The 19085-nt window shown below is 37.6% G+C and overlaps 1 protein-coding gene across 4 annotated transcripts in view; it reads left to right on the plus strand.

The window, feature by feature from the left end:
• The window catches only part of SIL1 (SIL1 nucleotide exchange factor), a 279698-nt gene that overhangs the window by 62268 nt on the left and 198345 nt on the right, over positions 1-19085 (plus strand). For 3 of the 4 annotated variants that reach the window (XM_079143962.1, XM_079143963.1, XM_079143964.1), the window contains one exon: positions 2664-2778. The exons of the other annotated variant lie outside the window; for it this stretch is intronic. In XM_079143962.1, coding sequence (XP_079000088.1) covers positions 2674-2778 — 105 coding nt within the window. In that variant the 5' untranslated portion in view covers positions 2664-2673. The remainder of the gene's footprint in view (positions 1-2663; positions 2779-19085) is intronic. 4 annotated transcript variants of the gene reach the window in all.

The raw sequence follows: 19085 nt of genomic DNA on the forward strand, positions 1-19085 counted from the left end.
TTTAGATTAATTCTTGACTTCCACTCTAGTTTACTGACCAAAAATTGTTTAACTAGTCCAAACAGAAACTCTGTTCCTGTTAAATAGTAAGTCTCAATTACCCTTTTCCCTTAACCCTCGGTAAACTTGATTCTACTTTCTGTCTCTGAATTTATCTGTTATAGATATTTCACATAAGTGGAATCATATAATATATGTCCTTTTTTGTCTGACTTATTTAATTTGGCATAATATTGTCAAGGTTCATTCATACTGCAGTATGCATCATAATTTCATTCATTTTATGTGGCTGAATAATATACCACTGTATGTATATACCACATTTTAAAATCTGTTAATCTGTTCATAGTCACAGATTGTTTTCAGCTTTGAATATTGTAAATAATGCTGCAGTGAACATTATTTATAAGTAGCTGTTCCAGTCCCTGTTTTCAGTTCTTTTGGGTGTACACCTAGGAGTAGAAATGCTAGGGCATATGGCAGTTCTATATGTAACTTTTTAAGGAACCATCAAACTGTGTTCCAGAGTGGCTACACTGTTTTACTTATAATGCATGAAGGTTCCATTGAATCCAAATCCTCACCCATACTTGTTATTTTACTTTTTAAAATAGTTATTCCAGCCAAGCATGGTGGCTCACCCCTGCAATCCCAACCACCTAGGAGGTCCATGCAGGAGGATCACAAGTTCAAGACCAGATTTAGCTACTTAGTGAGACCCTGCCTCAAAGTAAAAAATAAAAGGGCTGGGAATGTATTTCAGAGGTAGAGTACCCCTAGGTTCGATCCCCAGTACCACAAAACAAAAAAGAAAATATTATAACCATCTTATAGGGTGTGAAGTGAAGTATCATTGTGATTTTGATTTGCATTTTCCTAATGGTTAATGATGTTTAAAGTCTTTTCACATCTTTATTAGATGCCTGTATATGTGTTTTGGAGAAATGTCTATTTAAGTCCTTCACCTGTGTTTAAATTGGATTGTTTATTTTTATTGTTGAGATTCAGGAAATCTTGATATAATTTGAACATTTTTGGCTGTGGTTGTTGTTGGCTGGACTGGGGATCAAGCCTCGGCCCTTGCACATGGTAGGCAAGTGCCTATTACTTAGCTACACTCCCAGCCCTATTCTGAACCCTTATCATGTATGTAATTTGCAAGTGGGTTGTCTTTTCACTTTCTGATAATGTCTTTGTGTGTGTGTGTGTGTGTGTGTGTGTGTGTGTGTTGGTGTGATCAAATCCAGGGCCTCATGCATGCTAGATGTGCTCTACCACTGAGCTACATCTCCATGCCCTTGATAATGTTTTTTGAGACACAAAAGATTTTCAACTTTGATGAAGTCTTACATATATTTTTTTTCTGTTGTTGCCTGTGCTGTTGGTATTATCTTTAAGAAACCATTGCCTAATCCCAGGTTATGAATATTATACCTGTTTTCTTTTAAGGGTTTTATACTTTTTTAGCTCTTAAGTGCTCTGATCCATTTTTTAAAAATTAAAAAAAAAATTTAGGTGTTGATAGACCTTTATTTTATTCATTTATTTATTTTTATGTGGTGCTGAGAATGGAACCTAGTGCCTCACACATGCTAGGCAAGTGCTCTACCACTGAGCCACAACTCCAACCCCCTCTGATCCATTTTGAGTTAAATTCTGTATATGGTACAACTTCATTTTTTTGCCTATGGATATGCAGTTGCCCTAGTACTGTTTGTTGAAGACACTGTCATTTCCCCATTGAATGATGTTGGCACCTCATTGAAAATTGATTATATATGTGATTATTGATGTGTTCTCAGTTCTGTTCTCTTATTCTATAGGTTGTCCTTATGCCAGTACCACACTTTTGATTACTTTAGCTTTGTAGGAAGTTTTGAGATCAGAAGTGTGAATTCTCTACCTTTCTTCTTTTTCACAATTTTTTGGCTGTTCCTTGAAATTCCATATGAATTTTAGGACATTTTTCCATTTCTGCAAAAAATACCACTGGGATTTTGATAGACATTGCATTGAATCTTTACGTTGCTTTGGGTAATATTGTCATTTTAATGATATTAAATCTCTAATCTGTGAACATAGGATGTCCTTCCATATTTATGATTTTAAAAATTTTAACAGCTATTGGGACCTACATTTGATTTGTTTGGCCATTTGAAAAGGAATGTGAAAGGCTTTGTGACCTGGAAATAATGAACTTTGTTGGCTTACAGGGTATTGGTGTATCTCTCTTCAGATATGATAATGGGTGTAGTTAAAAGTAGATATAGAAGCTTATTTGGACTTAAATAAGCCTCTGTATCATATTTATTCACATGCAGATCAGGTGGTTCTTTCCCTCTCTCCCTACCATACCCAGTACCACTCTCTACAACCTAAAAAGATTATTAATTGAGGAAGGAAGGGACCAAAGCTCTAATAACATATGAAAGAGTTCTGGTTTACTGTACAGTTTCAACCAGAGTATCTCTCCCTTTGAGTAGCTGAATCTGTTACAGGAAATGGAGGTTTGAAACTTACCTAGAAATGGTAAAAGACCTAGATAAGCTTTATGTAGGGAATGTCTGACATCCGTGGAGCAAGTGCTGTAATAGGAATCACAGTGCTGGGGGACCAGGTTCCAGTTTTCCACGGATCTTTGTTTTCTGTGTTTGCATCCTCAGGTCCCTGGCTATGGTTCCTCAGAGCCTGCCTCCATCTAGAATGGCTCCCCTGGGGTTGCTGCTTGGGCTGCTGATGGCCTCCTGCTTCACCGTCTGCCTCAGTCGTCAGAACCCAGTAAGTGTCTTGCCACAAATAGGTGGAATTCCTAATGAGATCTGAGAAGGTCTCCCTGTCAACAGGGCTTCTTAGGGAAATATGGCTTTTTCTTTCCCCATTTCTGAGTCCTCTGCCTTCTGTTTAAAGCTCATGACACAGTTTTCCTTTGGAGAGAAGATGATGATGATATAATATTGATGATAATAATAGTAAGTAGCTTTCATGTTCCAAGCATTATATTGAGTGCTTTTTATGTAGTACTTTATATATAATCCTCCTAATAACCCTATGAAGTAGGCAAGTACAATTAATATTCTCATTTTGAAAAGGAGAAGACTAAGGGTCAGAGATTTCAAGTTACTTGGCACAGCTGGGAAGGTCTGGATTCTCCCCATGAGCTGGGTGTGTGTGCAGTGAGCACCAACTAAGACTCTGCTTCTTTCTCTCTTCCTCTCTTCCTTGTGATTTCTCAGGCTTTCTTTATCCTTTCTCATTTTCTCCCTGTTCTTTCCAGGTCTCTCTTCATTAACCTAGACTTCATTGCTCAGGGCCTCTGTTTTTGTCATAGGCAGAAGGAGAATGCCCCCAAAGGCCTAAGTTTGGCCTGACTGCAGTCCGCTAAGACTCCCGACCTGTTTCTCCTGCCTGTTCCAGCAACAGTTTGCCCTTGGCCAGCCCCCAGTGCCCTCCTTTGAGAAAAATCTGACTATCAGCTTCCTGATAGTTTTACCCTCCCCTGACCTCCTTCCCCAACCCCCAGCTCTCACTAAATGTTGGGTAAAGCGCTAGAGGCTTTGGAACTAGAGGTCCTTGAAGTGCAAATGACAATTGTGATGAATTTATTAACAATCCAGCACAACCAAGGTTCACCTCTGGCTCATGGCAAGCTTCCACCTTCTCTCTGAAGTCATTTGTTTTCTTTCAGCCTTTTTCTCCACTTTGTGGAGCAGGAGAGAACATACAGTTAGGAGTCACGAATCCTTTTGAGCTTTTAATGTTCTCTGACTAAGATCCTGTTGGTGCTGTTTTTTTGGACTCCTCTTCAAGGACAATGAGAATGGGATCCTATAGGCCCTTGAAGGTGGGACTGACTGCAGCGTGAGGTTGTGGCTGTCTCTGGCAAGGCTTGGCAGAAAAATGGCCCAGAAAAGTACCTAAGATTGTCAAGGGATCAGGGCTGTTTCTGTTCCCAACTTGCGGCTCATGAGGATACCCATGCTCCCTTTTGAGAGCTTTAGCAGATGCACAATTAACAAAAGCATGTTGATGAATTTACTTAAGGACTGTGTGTTAGTAAGTCCCTTTTAGATAATAGTCCAACCAAATAGATGAGCTTTCAGAGCCATAATTATTCTAGCCCATTTATATTAGCTCTATTGAGTCTAGTCTCAGAAAAATGTTAATACTGACTTTCAGCAACAGAAGCTGCTTTTATCCTTATGTCTGTTCCTAAGCTGTTTCCATTTGTCATAATCTTTCATCATGTGTAAGCACAAGTAGGAGTTGAAGCATCTTTTCTCTCGTACCATAAAAATTGCTGCCCTGATGGCATTTAAAATCCAAATTATGCAGCCAGCCACCTTCACAAGTAGTGAAAATGGGTGGGGTGGGGGTGCTTATAATACTTTCTTCAGAGCCCGGAGTTCAGGAAAATGCTCCTGATGACCTGGAATTGTCTTCTCTAAAGGCATATATGTGGGTTAATGGCCGCCCAGAACAGGATGACTGTGTATATCAGTATGATCTGGAGATAGTCTCCCTTCCTAGCTCCTGTTGCGGTATTTCCCTGGAATGCCACATCTTAGGTGGAGTGCAAGTGCCAAAAGGGCTGTGATTGTGAGCTACTGGCCTTCAAAAAGGTGATTGAAGAGAGAGTTGAGGTAGTGGAGCATAGTAGAGGGAGCACAGGCCCTTTGTTTGCTTCTTTTTGCCCACCTACTCTGGCAGTTTGACCATTTTTAAACTTTGTTTCCTCATTTGTAAGACCAGGGTGGTACCTTCCAATTGAGATTTTAGTGTGGATTAAAAGTGATTATATAGATCAAGCACAGTTGGGACTGGCACAGAGCTGTGTCAAGCAGGCTTCTGTCCCAAAATGTTGCCCTGGCAGTCTGTCTCTTTCACAGTGTCTATCATCCTACCATTAGAAAGTCATTCACCCTTTTGGATCTTGAAGCCTTTAAGAATATCTTACTCAGATACAAGTGCAAGCAGGTGTGACTTGGTAAGCTGTTGTCAGCTTGGTTGGGGTTTTTACCAGTTGAGAGGAAATTGATATTTGAAATGATAGTGGTCGCGAGCAGAGAGTGCTGATGATCTAGCATGGAAGGGAGCCCCAAGAAACCAGCTGGGAGGGCACAAGAGCTTGGGGTTTGCTTAGGAGCTGAACAAGGGTAGCCTGCCTCTCTCATTTCTTGTTCTCCCTCTCTCCTGGTTAGGACACTGTATGGGCAGAGAGGCTGGTTTTGCTTGTCATTTTTGTGGGACTGTGTTTCTCATCTGTTCCATGGAAGGAAGTCTTTGTTTGGGAAGAGGAATGTACTGATAGATGTGTTTGGTGATCTTATTGCCCCAGCTTCATTCCCTCAGCATCCTAGGGTGCAGCCCTTTGAACACTTGACCAAGAAAGAAACATAAAAGTAAATTGGAATTCACACATGGGCTTTGGATTTTTGAATAGGTTGATATCGATTCTCTGTAAAGTGGAACTGATAAGATGTGCTTCACAGATGAGACTCAGATGAACTGATCCATGAAAGGCTCTTTAACCCAGTGGCTGGCCTATGGTCAGGGCTTAATAATGGTAGCTGCTGTGATGATTACAATCATATTTTGAAGATGCTGCTTTTTCTCAAAACTTCTGAAGCTCCCTCTTTGAACTGACTGTCCAACATGTGGGATGTTTATAGCATTGAACTTCTTTCAGTACTTCTGACTCTTGAGGATAACCAGATATGACTTAGACAAAATATCTAAAGTCACTCAGAGCCAGATTTGGTGAACAAGGTGAACTAATTGGTCAAGGGAGCACCAGTTTTTACCATCTTCCACCAGAAGCTGAGATGTACTGTAAATAATGACAGAATTTGGGTTTGTATTCTAAAATCTGGTTCCAAAGATTATGCCAAGAAAAGATGCAGAAACTCTTTTGAGCAGTGACAGGATTGTTGCAAAAACTTTTCGGTCTCCCTAGGGCTTAAAGCATGTGGCTTTAAGTGGCTCTTAGGTCAGTGTATTTCTTTCCATGTATTTTATTTTTAATTGATACATAGTAGTTATACATATTTATGGGGTATAGTGTGATATTTCAATACATGTATATAGTGTGTAATGTTAAGATCAGGACTATTGACATATCTCATTTCTTCATGTTGGGAACATTCAAACTCTTCTCTGCTAGCTCTTTTGAAATAATTGTTGTCAAGCATTGTTATCTTACTATGCTGTAGAACACTAGAAGTTATTCCTCCTCTTCATCTTCACCTCTGTAACCATTAAATATCTTCTCCTCATTTCCCCCTCCCCAACCCTCTCCTAGGCTCTGGTAACTTTTATTCTATTCTCTACTTCTATGAGAGTTTTCATTTCTATATATATGAGAACATTCTGTTTTTGTCTTTCTGATCTGACTTCTTTCACTTAACATAATGTCCTTTAGTTTACTGTGTTGCTGCAAATGACAATTTCATTCTTTTTATGATTGAATAATATTCCATTGTGTACATATACCATATTTTCTTTATCCATGTGCCCATTGATGGATAGCTGGGTTGATTCCATATCTTGGCTACTGTAAATAGTGCTGCAATAAACTTCTGAGTGGAGATATTTTTTCCACATACTGATATCAGTTCCTTTGCACATATTCTAGTAGAGTGGTTGCCAGATGACATGCCAGTTCTATTCCAATTTTTTAAGGAACCTCTATACTGTTTTCCATAATAACTATACAAATTTACATGTCCACCAACCAGTGCATTTCTTTGCATCTTCACCAGCATTTTTTTTTTTTTTGTCTTTTTGATAATAGCCATTCTAAAGTGGGGTGAAATGATAAGTCATTGTAGTTAAGATTTGCATTTTCCTGATGATTAGTAATGTTGAACATTTTTTCATATACTTGTTGGTCATATCCTTTTTTGAGAGATTTGTCTGTTGAGGTCATTTGTCCACTTTTTAGGGAGTATTTTTTTAAAAAACTTTTCCCTACTCTTATTTTTTTTCCCTAAACATTTTAGGAGACTTTTTTTTTTTTGGTACCGGGGTTTGAACCCAGGGTGATTAACTACAGGGCCACATCTCCAGACCATTTTCTTTTCTTTTTTTTTTTTTTTTTAAGTTTTTAATTTTAATTTTTTATTTTGAGACAGGGCCTCTCTAAGTTGCTGAGGTTGGCTTTAAACTTGTGATCCTCTTGCCTCAGCCTCTTAAGCCACTGGGATTATAGGTATGCATCACCATGCCCGTTGAGGTATTTTTAAATTTTTATTGTTTTATGGTACTAGAGCTCGAACCCAGGGCCTTGTGCATGCTAGGTAAGTGCTCTACTGCTCAGCTGTATCTCCACCCAAACACACATTTGATCATTTTAAAATTTGATTATTTTTTCTGTCGTTCTTTATGTATTCTGGATAGTAGTCCCTGTTTAATGAATAAGTTGCAAATATTTTCTTCCATTCTTCACGTTCAGTTATTTCCTTTGCTGCACAGGAGCTTTTATGTCATTCTGATTGTTAATGTTTGTCATTTGGGATCATATCTAAAAAATATTTGTCTAGACCAATGTCCTGAAGTGTTTTCCCTATGTTCTTGTATACTTGATTTTTTAATATGGTGAGTGATAGGGGTCTAGTTTCTTTTGCATATGGATGTCCAGTTTTTCCAACACCATTTATGAAAAGAGTTTCCTTTCTCCAGTGTACCTTCTTGCTGCATTTTTCAGAAATCAGTTGACTGAGCTGAGTGTGGTGGCATGCAGTTGTAATCTCAGCTACTTGGGAAGCTGAGGCAGGGAGATCACTTGAATCCAGAAATTCAAGACTTGCCTGGGCATCATAGCAAGACCTAACCAAAAAAAACTATTATATATGTATGCAGTGTATGTGTATAAACATATAAATATATGTACATATATGTATGTACACGATATACATATACACTATGCATATATATCATATACATGTATATCATGTACACACACACACCCATCCATCTCATTTAGCTGCAAATGCATGGATATATTTCTTGGTTTGCTTTTTTGTTCCATTGGTCTGTGTGTCTGTGTGTGCTAGTACCATGCTGTTTTGGTTACTATAGCTTTGTAGTATGTTTTGAAGCCAGATATTGCAATGTTACCATTTTGTTCTTTTTTGCTCAGGATTGCTTTAGCTGTTTGGAGTTTTTGTGGTTCCATATAAACTTTAGGACTGTTTTTCTGTTTCTGAAAAGAGATACTTGGTATTTTGATAAGAATTGCATTGAATCACTAGATTACTTTGGGTAGTATGGACATTTTAACACTAACTTCCTCTAGTCCATGAATATGGGACTACTTTTCATGTTTATCTTATTAGTTTTTTTGTAATTTTTATTGTAGAGATCCTATACTTACTTGATTAAATTTCTTTCTCTCTCTCTTTTTGTACTGTGAATGGGACTGCTTTCTTGACTTCTTTCTTGGCAATGTTTTATTAAAAAAAAAACTTCGGGGCTGGGGATATAGCTCAGTTGGTAGAGTGCTTGCCTCGCAAGCACAAGGCCCTGGGTTCCAATCCCCAGCACCACAAAAAAAAAAAAAAAAAAAAAAAAAAAAAAAAAAAAAAAAAAAAAAAAAAAAAAAACTTCTATTTTTGTTTGTTGATTTAGTATCCTGCAGCTTTACTGGTTTTGTTTATCAATTCTAACTGGTTTGTTTTTTTTTAAATTTTATTTATTTTTTGTGGAGTCTTTAGGTTTTTTTATATATAAAATCATGTCATTGACTGGTACAGTGGCACATGCTTGTAATCCCAGCAGCTCAGGAGGCTGAGGCAGAAGGATCCCAAGTTCAAAGCCAGCCTCAGCAACTTAAGAAGGCCCTAAACAACTGAATGAGACCCTATCTCTAAATAAAATATAAAAAATAGCTGGGGAAGTGGCTCAGTGGTTAAGTACCCCTGGGTTTAATCCCCACTACCAAAAAACCAAAAACCAAACCAAAACAAAGCAAAAAACAAAATAAAAAAGTCATGTCATTTGCAAACAGGGATAATTTAACCTCCTTCTTTCCTATTTCAATGCCCTTTGTTTCTTAAGTTGCCTTGCTCTGGCTAAAACTTTCAATGCTATATTGAATAAGAGTGGTGAAAGCAGATATCCTTGTATTGTTTCAGATTTTAAAGGAAACAATTTCAGCATGCACATATGTAGCCTTTATTGGTTATGTTCCTTTTTCCTTTTTCAGTACTGGGGATTGAACCTGGGGCCACTCGACCATTGAACAACACTCCCGACTCTTTTTATTTGTTTTATTTTTTCCTTTTTATTTTTTATTTTTTGAGACAAGGTGCTGCTAAGTTGTTGAGATCATCTTGAACTTGTGATCCTCCTGGGCCAGCCTCCTAAGTCACTGGGATTACAGATGTGCACTACCAAACCCAATCCTTCTACCTAATTTTTGAAGGGTTTCCTTTTTTTTTTTTTTCAATCATGAAGGGATCTATTGAGATGGTCGTATGACTTTGTCCTTCATTTTGTTGATAAAATGAATTATGTTTATTATTTTACTGTGTTTATTATTTATGTGTGTTGAACTATTCTTTTATCTTTGTGATAATTCTGCTTGATCATGGTATCTAATCTTTTTCACGTGCTCTTGAATTTGAGATAGTGGTATTTTGTTAAGAATTTCTGTTTATCAATGATATTGTTATTTTGTAGTTTTCTTTTTTGTTGTGTGTTTCTCTGGTTTTGGTATTAGGTTGATGTTGGTCTCATAGAATTAGTTTGGAAGGATTATGTTCCCTTCAGTTCTTTGAAATAATTTGAGAATTGGAATTAGTTCTTTGAAGGTTTGTTAAAATTCAGCAGTGAAGCCATCTGATCTGATCTTTGTTCTTCTACCGTTCTCAGTTTGGTTCATTCTTGCTTTGCTAGTTCATTGACTTCCCTTGTCAGACTGTGTTTTTGGAATCAAACTTTTTTTCAATGCTGGGGATTGAACACAGGGCCTTATGCATGCTAGGCAAGAAATCCATTTTTTTGTCTTGGGCTTGTCTTTCCTGGAAGATTTTTTATTACTGATGCAATCCTCTTACTTATTATTGATTTGTTCAGATTTTCTGTGTCTTTTTTTTTTTTTTTTTTTTGCGGTGCTGGGGATGGAACCCAGGGCCTTGTGCTTGCAAGGCAAGCACTCTACCGACTGAGCTATCTCCCCAGCCTGATTTTCTGTGTCTTCATGGTTTAATTTTATAGGTTATATGTGTCCAGAAATTTATCTGTTTGTTCTTGGTTTTCAAGTTGTTGGTGTATGCATTTGATCCCTAGAGCCACAAAAGAAATAAAAAAAACCCCAATTTGTTGGTCTATAGTTGTTCATAATAGAACATAATGATCCTTTACATTTTTATGGCATCTATTATAATGACTCCTTTTTCATCTCTGATTTTATTTATTTGGGTCTTCTCTTTTTTTCATGATTAGTCTAGCTAAAGACTTTTTGGTTTTATTTGTTTTTTCAAAAAACCAACTTGGTCCTTTTTAGTCTGTATTTTGTTTATTTCTGATCTGATCTTTGTTCTTCTACCGTTCTCAGTTTGGTTCATTCTTGCTTTGCTAGTTCATTGACTTCCCTTGTCAGACTGTGTTTTTGGAATCAAACTTTTTTTCAGTGCTGGGGATTGAACACAGGGCCTTATGCATGCTAGGCAAGAAATCCATTTTTTTGATGTAAGCATTTATTGCTATAAACCTTCCTCTTAGTACTGTTTTTGCAGTAGCCTGTAAGTTTTGGCATATTGCATTTTCATTTTCTTTTGTTTCAAGTATTCTTTAAATTTCCCTTTTGATTTCTTCATTGACCATTGGTCATTCAAGAGAATGTTGTTTAATTTCCATGTGTTTGTATAATTTCTAAATTTGCTGTAATTGATTTCTAGTTTTAGCCCATTATGTTCAAAGAATGTACATGCTATGATTTTGCTTTTTTGAATTTTTGAGTCTTGTTTTGTGATCTTTTGAGAAAAATATTCTGTATGCTGATGAGAAGAATGTGTATTCTGCAGCTGTTGGATGAAATGTTCTATCAACGTCTCTTTGGTCCATTTGATCTAAAATATAATTTAACTCCAATGTTTCTTTGTTGATATTTTGTCTAGATGATCTGTCCATTGATGAAAGTGGGGTGTTAAAGTCCCCAACCATTATTGTTTTAGAGTCTTTTTTTTTTATATTTTTTTAGTTGTAGATGGACACAATACTTTTATCTTACTTATTTTTATGTGGTGCTAAGGATTGAACCCAGTGCTTTACATATGCTAGGCAAGCACTCCACCACTGGGCTATATACAACCCCATCCTGAGTCTCTCTTTCTTTTTAGATTTAATAATGCTTGCTTTATGTAATTGAGTATTCCAGCATTGGGTGCATATACATTTACAGTTGTTATTTCCTTTTGTTGAATCAGTTCTTTTGTCATTATGTGGTGACTTCTTTGACTCCTTTTATAGTTTTTGACTTAATGTCTATTTTTTTTTAATTGTAAACAAATGGGATACATATTGTTTCTCTATTTGTACATGGAGTCAAGGCATACCATTTGTGTAATCATAAATTTACATAAGGTAATGTTGATTCATTTTGTTATTTTTTCCCTTCCCCCCATTCCCACCCCTCTTTTCCCTCTATACAGTCCTTCGTTCCTCCATTCTTAACCACCCTCCTTATCCCTAAACCTAACCCTAATGCTAACCCCTCCCACCGTCCATTATATGTCCTTATCCGCTTATCAGCGAGATCATTCGTCCTTTAGTTCTTTGAGATTGGCTTATCTCACTTAGCATGATATCCTCCAATTTCATCCATTTGCCTGCAAATGCCATAATATTATCATTCTTTATGGCAGAGTAATATTCCATTGTATATATATGCCACAGTTTTTTTTAATCCATTCATCAGTTGAAGGACATCTAGGTTGGTTTCACAATCTGGCTATAGTGAATTGAGCAGCAATGAACACTGATGTGACTGTATCTCTGTAGTACGCTGATTTTAAGTCGTTTGGGTATAGGCCAAGGAGTGGGATAGCTGGGTCAAATGGTGGTTCCATTCCAAGCTTTCTGAGGAATCTCCATACTGCTTTCCAGAGTGGCTGCACTAATTTGCAACCCCACCAGCAATGTATGAGTGTACCTTTTTCCCCACATCCTCGCCAACACCTATTGTTGCTTGTGTTATGATAATTGCCATTCTAATAGGGGTGAGATGGAATCTTATGGTAGTTTTGATTTGCACTTCTCTTTTTTTTATTATTTATTTTAATTAAAAATCATAAATTTACATCGGGAAATGTTGTTTGATTCATTCTGTTATTTTTTTTCCCCTTCTCCCCCACCACTCCCACCCCTCGTTTCCCTCTATACAGTCCTTCCTTCCTCCATTCTTACCGCCCTCCTTATCCCTAACCCTAAACCTAACCTTAACCCTAACGCTAACGCTAACCCCTCATACCCCCCCTTATATGTCCTTTCCGCTTATCAGCAAGATCATTCGTCCTTTAGTTTTTTGAGATTGGCTTATCTCACTTAGCATGATATCCTCCAATTTCATCCATTTGCCTGCAAATGCCATAATTTTATCATTCTTCATGGCAGAGTAATATTCCATTGTGTGTGTATATATATATATATATATATATATATATATATATATATATATATATATATATATGCCACAGTTTCTTTATCCATTCATCAACTGAAGGGCATCTAGGTTGGTTCCACAATCTGGCTATGGTGAATTGAGCAGCTATGAACATTGATGTGGCTGTATCTCTGTAGTACGCTGATTTTAAGTCGTTTGGGTATAGGCCAAGGAGTGGGATAGTTGGGTCAAATGGTGGTTCCATTCCAAGCTTTCTGAGGAATCTCCATACTGCTTTCCAGAGTGGCTGCACTAATTTGCAGTCCCACCAGCAATGTATGAGTGTACCTTTTTCCCCACATCCTCACCAACACCTATTGTTGCTTGTGTTCTTGATAATTGCCATTCTAATTGGGGTGAGGTGAAATCTTAGGGTAGTTTTGATTTGCATTTCTCTTATTACTAGAGATGTTGAACATTTTTTCATATATCTGTTGATTGCTTGTAGATCTTCTGTGAAGTGTCTGTTCATTTCCTTAGCCCATTTGTTGTTTGGATTATTTGTATTCTCGGTGTAGAGTTTTTTGAGTTCTTTATAGATTCTGGAAATTAGTGCTCTATCTGAAGTATGAGTGGCAAAAGATATCCTCCCACTCTGTAGGCTCTCTCTTCACATTACTCATAGTTTCCTTTGCTGAGAGAAAGCTTTTTAGTTTGAATCTATCCCAGTTGTTGATTCTTGCTTTTATTTCTTGTGCTATGGGAGTCCTGTTAAGGAAGTCTGATCCTAAGCCAACAAGGTGAAGATTTGGATCTACTTTTTTTTCTATAAGATGCAGAGTCTCTGGTCTGATTCCGAGGTCCTTGATCCATTTTGAGTTGAGTTTTGTGCAGGGTGAGAGATAGGGGTTTAATTTCATTCTGTTGCATATGGATTTCCAGTTTTCCCAGCACCATTTGTTGAAGAGGCTATCTTTTCTCCATTGCATATTTTTGGCCCCTTTGTCTAGTATGAGAAAATTGTATTTATTTGGGTTTGTGTCCATGTCCTCTATTCTGTATCATTGATCTACCTGTCTATTTTGGTACCAATACCATGCCGTTTTTGTTACTATTGCTTTGTAATAGAGTTGAAGATCTGGTACTGCAATACCCCCTGCTTCACTCTTTCTACTGAGGATTGCTTTAGCTATTCTGGGTTTCTTATTCTTCCAGATGAATTTCATAATTGCTTGTTCTATTTCTGTAAGTACACCATTGGGATTTTAATTGGAATTGCATTGAATCTGTATAGCACTTTTAGTAGTACGGCCATTTTGACAATATTAATTCTGCCTATCCAAGAACATGGGAGATCTTTCCATCTTGTAAGGTTTTCTTTAATTTCTTTCTTTAGTGTTCTGTAGTTCTCATTGTAGAGGTCTTTCACCTCTTTTGTGAGATTGATTCCCAAGTATTTTATTTTTTTCGATGCTATTGTGAATGGGGTAGTTTTCCTAATTTCTCTTTCTGAAGATTCATCACTTATGTATAAAAATGCATTGGATTTATGAGCATTGATCTTGTAACCTGCTACTTTACTGAATTCACTTATGAGTTCTAAGAGTTTTCTGGTGGAATTTCCAGGTTCCTCTAAATATATAATCATGTCATCAGTGAACAGGGATAGTTTGAGTTCTTCTTTTCCAATTCGTATCCCTTTAATTTCTTTGGTTTGTCTAATTGCTCTGGCTACAGTCTCAAGAACGATGTTGAATAGAAGTGGTGAAAGAGGGCATCCCTGCCTTGTTCCAGTTTTTAGGGGGAATGCTTTCAGTTTTTCACCATTTAGAATGATATTGGCCATGGGCTTAGTGTAGATGGCCTTTATAATGTTAAGGAATGTTCCCACTATCCCTATTTTTTCTAGTGTTTTGAGCATGAAGGGGTGCTTATTTTATCAAATGCTTTTTCTGCATCTATTGAAATAATCATGTGATTCTTGACTGTAAGTATTGATATGGTGAATTACATTTATTGATTTCCTGATGTTGAACCAAACTTGCATCCCTGGGATGAAACCCACTTGATCATGGTGCACTATCTTTTTAATATGATTTTGTATGCGATTTGCTAAAATTTTGTTGAGAATTTTTGCGTCGATGTTCATTAAGGATATTGGTCTGAAATTTTCTTTCCTTGATGGGTCTCTGTCTGGTTTAGGTATCAGGGTGATATTGGCTTCATAGAATGAGTTTGGGAGGGTTCCCTCCTCTTCTATTTTATGGAATACTTTGAGAAGTACTGGAATGAGCTCTTCCTTAAAGGTTTTGTAGAACTCGGCTGAGAACCCATCTGGTCCCGGACTTTTCTTTGATGGTAGGCTTTTGATGACTTCTTCTGTTTCATTACTTGAAATTGACCTATTTAAATTGTGTATGTCCTCCTTGTTCAGTTTAGGCAATTCACATGTCTCTAGGAACCTGTTGATGTCTTTGAGGATTTCTGTTTTGTCGGAGTATAGATTTTCAAAATAGCTTCTAATTATGTTTTGTATTTCACTTGTGTCTGTTGTGATATTTCCTTGTTCATTCCGAATTTTAGTAATTTGAGTTTTCTCCCTCTTTCTCTTTGTTAGTGTGGCTAAGGGTCTATCAATTTTGTTTATTTTTTCAAAGAACCAACTATTTATTTTGTTAATTTTTCCGATTGTTTCTTTTGTTTCAATTTCATTGATTTCGGTTCTGATGTTAACTATTTCCTGTCTTCTACTACTTTTGGTGTTGGTCTGCTCTTCTTTTTCTAGGGCTTTGAGCTGTAGTGTTAAGTTGTTTATTTGTTGATTTCTACTTCTTTTGTTGAATGCGCCCCATGAAATAAATCTTCTTCTAAGTACTGTGCTCATAGTGTCCCAGAAATTTTGATTTGATGTGTCTTTGTTCTTGTTTACTTCTAAGAATTTTTTATTTCCCTCCTGATGTCTTCTGTTATCCATTCATCATATAATAGTGTATTATTTAATCTCCTGGTATTGAGAAGTTTCTGTTTTTTATTCTGTCATTTATTTCTAATTTCAATCCATTATGATCTGATAGAGTACAAGGTAGTATCTCTATCTTCTTGTATTTGCTAACAGTAGCTTTGTGGCATAAAACATGGTCTAATTTAGAGAAGAATCCATGTGCTGCTGAGAAGAAAGTGTATTCGTTCTTTGTTGGATGGTATATTCTATATAAGTTGGTTAAGTCTAAAATGTTGATTGTGTTATTGAGATCTATGGTTTCTTTGTTCAATTTTTGTTTGGACGATCTATCCAGCGGTGAGAGAGGTGTGTTAAAATCGCCTAGTATTATTGTGTTGTGGTCTATTTGATTTCTGGAATTGAGAAGGATTTGTTTGACGTACATGGATGAGCCAATGTTCGGGGCATAGGTATTTATGATTGTTATGTCTTGCTGATTTATGCTTCCCTTAAGCAGTATGTAATGTCCTTCTTTATCCCTTCTGACTAGTTTTGGCTTGAAGTCCACATTATTGGAAATGAGGATGGATACTCCAGCTTTTTTGCTGTGTCCATGTTCATGATATGTTTTTTCCCATCCTTTCACCTTTAGTCTATGGGTATCTCATTCTATGAGATGAGTCTCTTGCAGGCAGCAAATTGTTGGATTTTTCTTTTTAAACCATCTGCCAGTCTATGTCTTTTGATTGATGAGTTCAGTCCATTAACATTCAGGGTTATTATTGTGATATGATTTGTATTCCCAGTCATTTGACTCATTTTTGTTTTTTGACATGATTTGGTTTCTCCTTTATTTGGCTATTCCTTTAGGCTAGTTCCTCCTGTTGCTGATTTGCATCGTTGTTTTTCATCTCTTCCTCATGGAATATTTTGCTTAGAACGTTCTGTAATGCCGGCTTTCTTTTTGTAAATTCCTTTAGCTTTTGTTTATCATGGAAGGATCTTATTTTGTTGTCAAATCTGAAAGTAAGTTTTGCTGGGTATAAGATCTTGGTTGGCATCCGTTTTATTTCAGGGCTTGGTAAATGTTGTTCCAGGCCCTTCTAGCTTTTAGGGTCTAGATTGAAAAACCTGCTGATATTCTTATTGGTTTCCCCCTGAATGTAATTTGATTCTTTTCTCTCGCGGCCTTTAAAATTCTGTCTTTATTTTGTATGTTAGGTAATTTCATAATAATGTGCCTTGGTGTGGGTCTGTTGTAATTTTGTATATTTGGAGTCCTATAAGCCTCTTGTACTTGGTTTTCCATTTCATTCTTCAGGTTCGGGAAATTTTCTGATATTATTTCATTGAATAGATTGTTCATTCCTTTGGTTTGTTTCTGTAAACCTTCCTCAGTCCCAATAATTCTTAAATTTGGCCTTTTCATGATATCCCATAATTCTTGTAGACTCTGTTCATGATTTCTTACCATCTTTTCTGTTTGGTCAACTTTGTTTTCAAGATTAAATATTTTGTCTTCAGTGTCTGAGGTTCTGTCTTCCAGGTGTTCTATCCTATTGGTTATGCTTTCTATGGAGTTTTTAACTTGGTTTATTATTTCCTTCATTTCAAGGATTTCTTTTTTTTTTTTTTTTTTCAGTATCTCTAACCCTTTATTGAAATGATCTCTTGCTTCCCGTATTTGCTCCTTTAACTGTTGATTGGTGCGATCATTTAATGCCTGCATTTGCTCTTTCATCTCCTCATTTGCTTCCCTGATTGTTTTAATTATGTACATTCTGAACTCCCCTTCTGACATTTCTTCCACTGTGCTGTCATTGGGTTTTATTGATGTAGTATCTAGGTTTGTTTGGTACATTTTCTTCTCTTGTTTTCTCATATTGGTCAGATGTCAGTGGGACTCTGAGATATTGCAGATTTCCTTTATTGGCTTATATTGTGTCTGTAGATTTCCAGTGTATCACCTCCCAGCCTTCAGTAGCCTGATGTCTTGGAGGAACTTGATAATGCAGTGCTTCTGAAGAAAGCTGCCCCTAGCCCACTACTGGTTCCAGGGCTTGGAGCTGGCTCTGTGTGGAAAGGCTGTCACTGGGTGGTCTGCTCCGAGAAGCTGGCTGTGAAGGGAGTCTGCTGCCGGAGGGAGCAGGGCTGCTTGGGGAAGTTCCTGGCTGTCCTGTTCTGGTCCCTGAAGCTGCCTGTGGGCTGGAGCTCGCCAGTGGCTCAGGGACTTGGAGCTGGTTCTTTGCAGAAAGGCTGTCACTGGGGGGCCTGCTCCGAGAAGCTGGCCGTGTGGGAGGAGCCCACCGCCAGAGGGAGCAGGGCTACCTGGGGAAGACTAGCTGCCCTGCCATGCTCTGAGAAGTCTTCCGGTGGGGGAGACTCACCCCGTGGCTCTATTTTAGTCCGAGTCTCTCAATGCCTCCCTTTCTTGAATCCTCAGTTCTGGAGTGACAGGAGATGCAGTCACCCTCTAGTCTGCCATCTTGGATTGCCCCGTGGAAATAGCCTGCGGCCGGAGGGAGCAGGGCCACCTGGAGAAGTCTTTGGCTGCCCTTCCCTGGTCCCAGAGGCTGCCTGTGGGCTGGAGCTCTCCGCTGGCTCCGGGACTTGTGGCTGGCTCCCGTGGCTCTATTTTAGTCTGAGTCTCTCAATGCCTCCCCCTCTTGAATCCTGGATTCTGGAGCGACTGGACATGCAGTCACCCTCTAGTCTGCCATCTTGGATCGCCTTAATGTCTATTTTTTGATAATAAGTATAGCTACTTCTGCTTTTAGTTTCCATTCATTATGCTATATATTTTTCTGTCCCTTCATTTTTAGTCTACTTGTATCATTACTGGTGAAGTGAGTATCTTTCAGGTACCTATCATTGAGTCTTGCTTTTTAATACATTCAGCCTTTTTGTATCTCTTAGTTGGAGAATTTAATCCATTTACATTCATGGTTATTATTGATAGTAAAGGCATACTCTTGAAATTTTTTTTTCTGTTTGTTTATATATCCTTCATTCCTTTACTTCTCTTCTTTTTGGCTTGGTGTTTTCCTGTGTTAATAGTTTGTTTCTTTTCTCTTTCCCTCTTGTGTATCTGCCCTGCTAATGGGTTTTGTAATTTGGAAGCTTTCATGATGGTAGTTACCATTCTTTTGCTTCTAGTGTAGGACTAAAGTAAGTATTTCTTCTGAGGCCAGTCTGGTGGTGATGATTCTCTCACTTTTTGCTTGTGCTGGGAAGACTTTATTTCTACTTCATTACTGGTGGATAGCTTTGCTATGTATAATATTCTTAAGTTGACAGTTTTCTTCCAGAAATTTGAGTGTCTCTACATAACATCTCATTGTGTTCTGGCCTGTAAGGTTTCTGCAAAGAATTCTGCTGTTAGTCTGATGAGGACTCCCTTATAGGTGGCTTGACACTTGACACTTTTACTGTTTTTAAAATTCTCCTTGTCTTGTACTTTGGACAGTTTGACTATAACATGCCAGGGATAGGATCTTTGGGGTTGTCTGTTAGGGGTTCTTTGAATTTCCTGGACCTGAATAT

The sequence above is a fragment of the Sciurus vulgaris genome (assembly GCF_902686455.1).
Source record: "Sciurus vulgaris genome assembly, chromosome: 6".
Classification (NCBI taxonomy): Eukaryota; Metazoa; Chordata; class Mammalia; order Rodentia; family Sciuridae; genus Sciurus; species Sciurus vulgaris.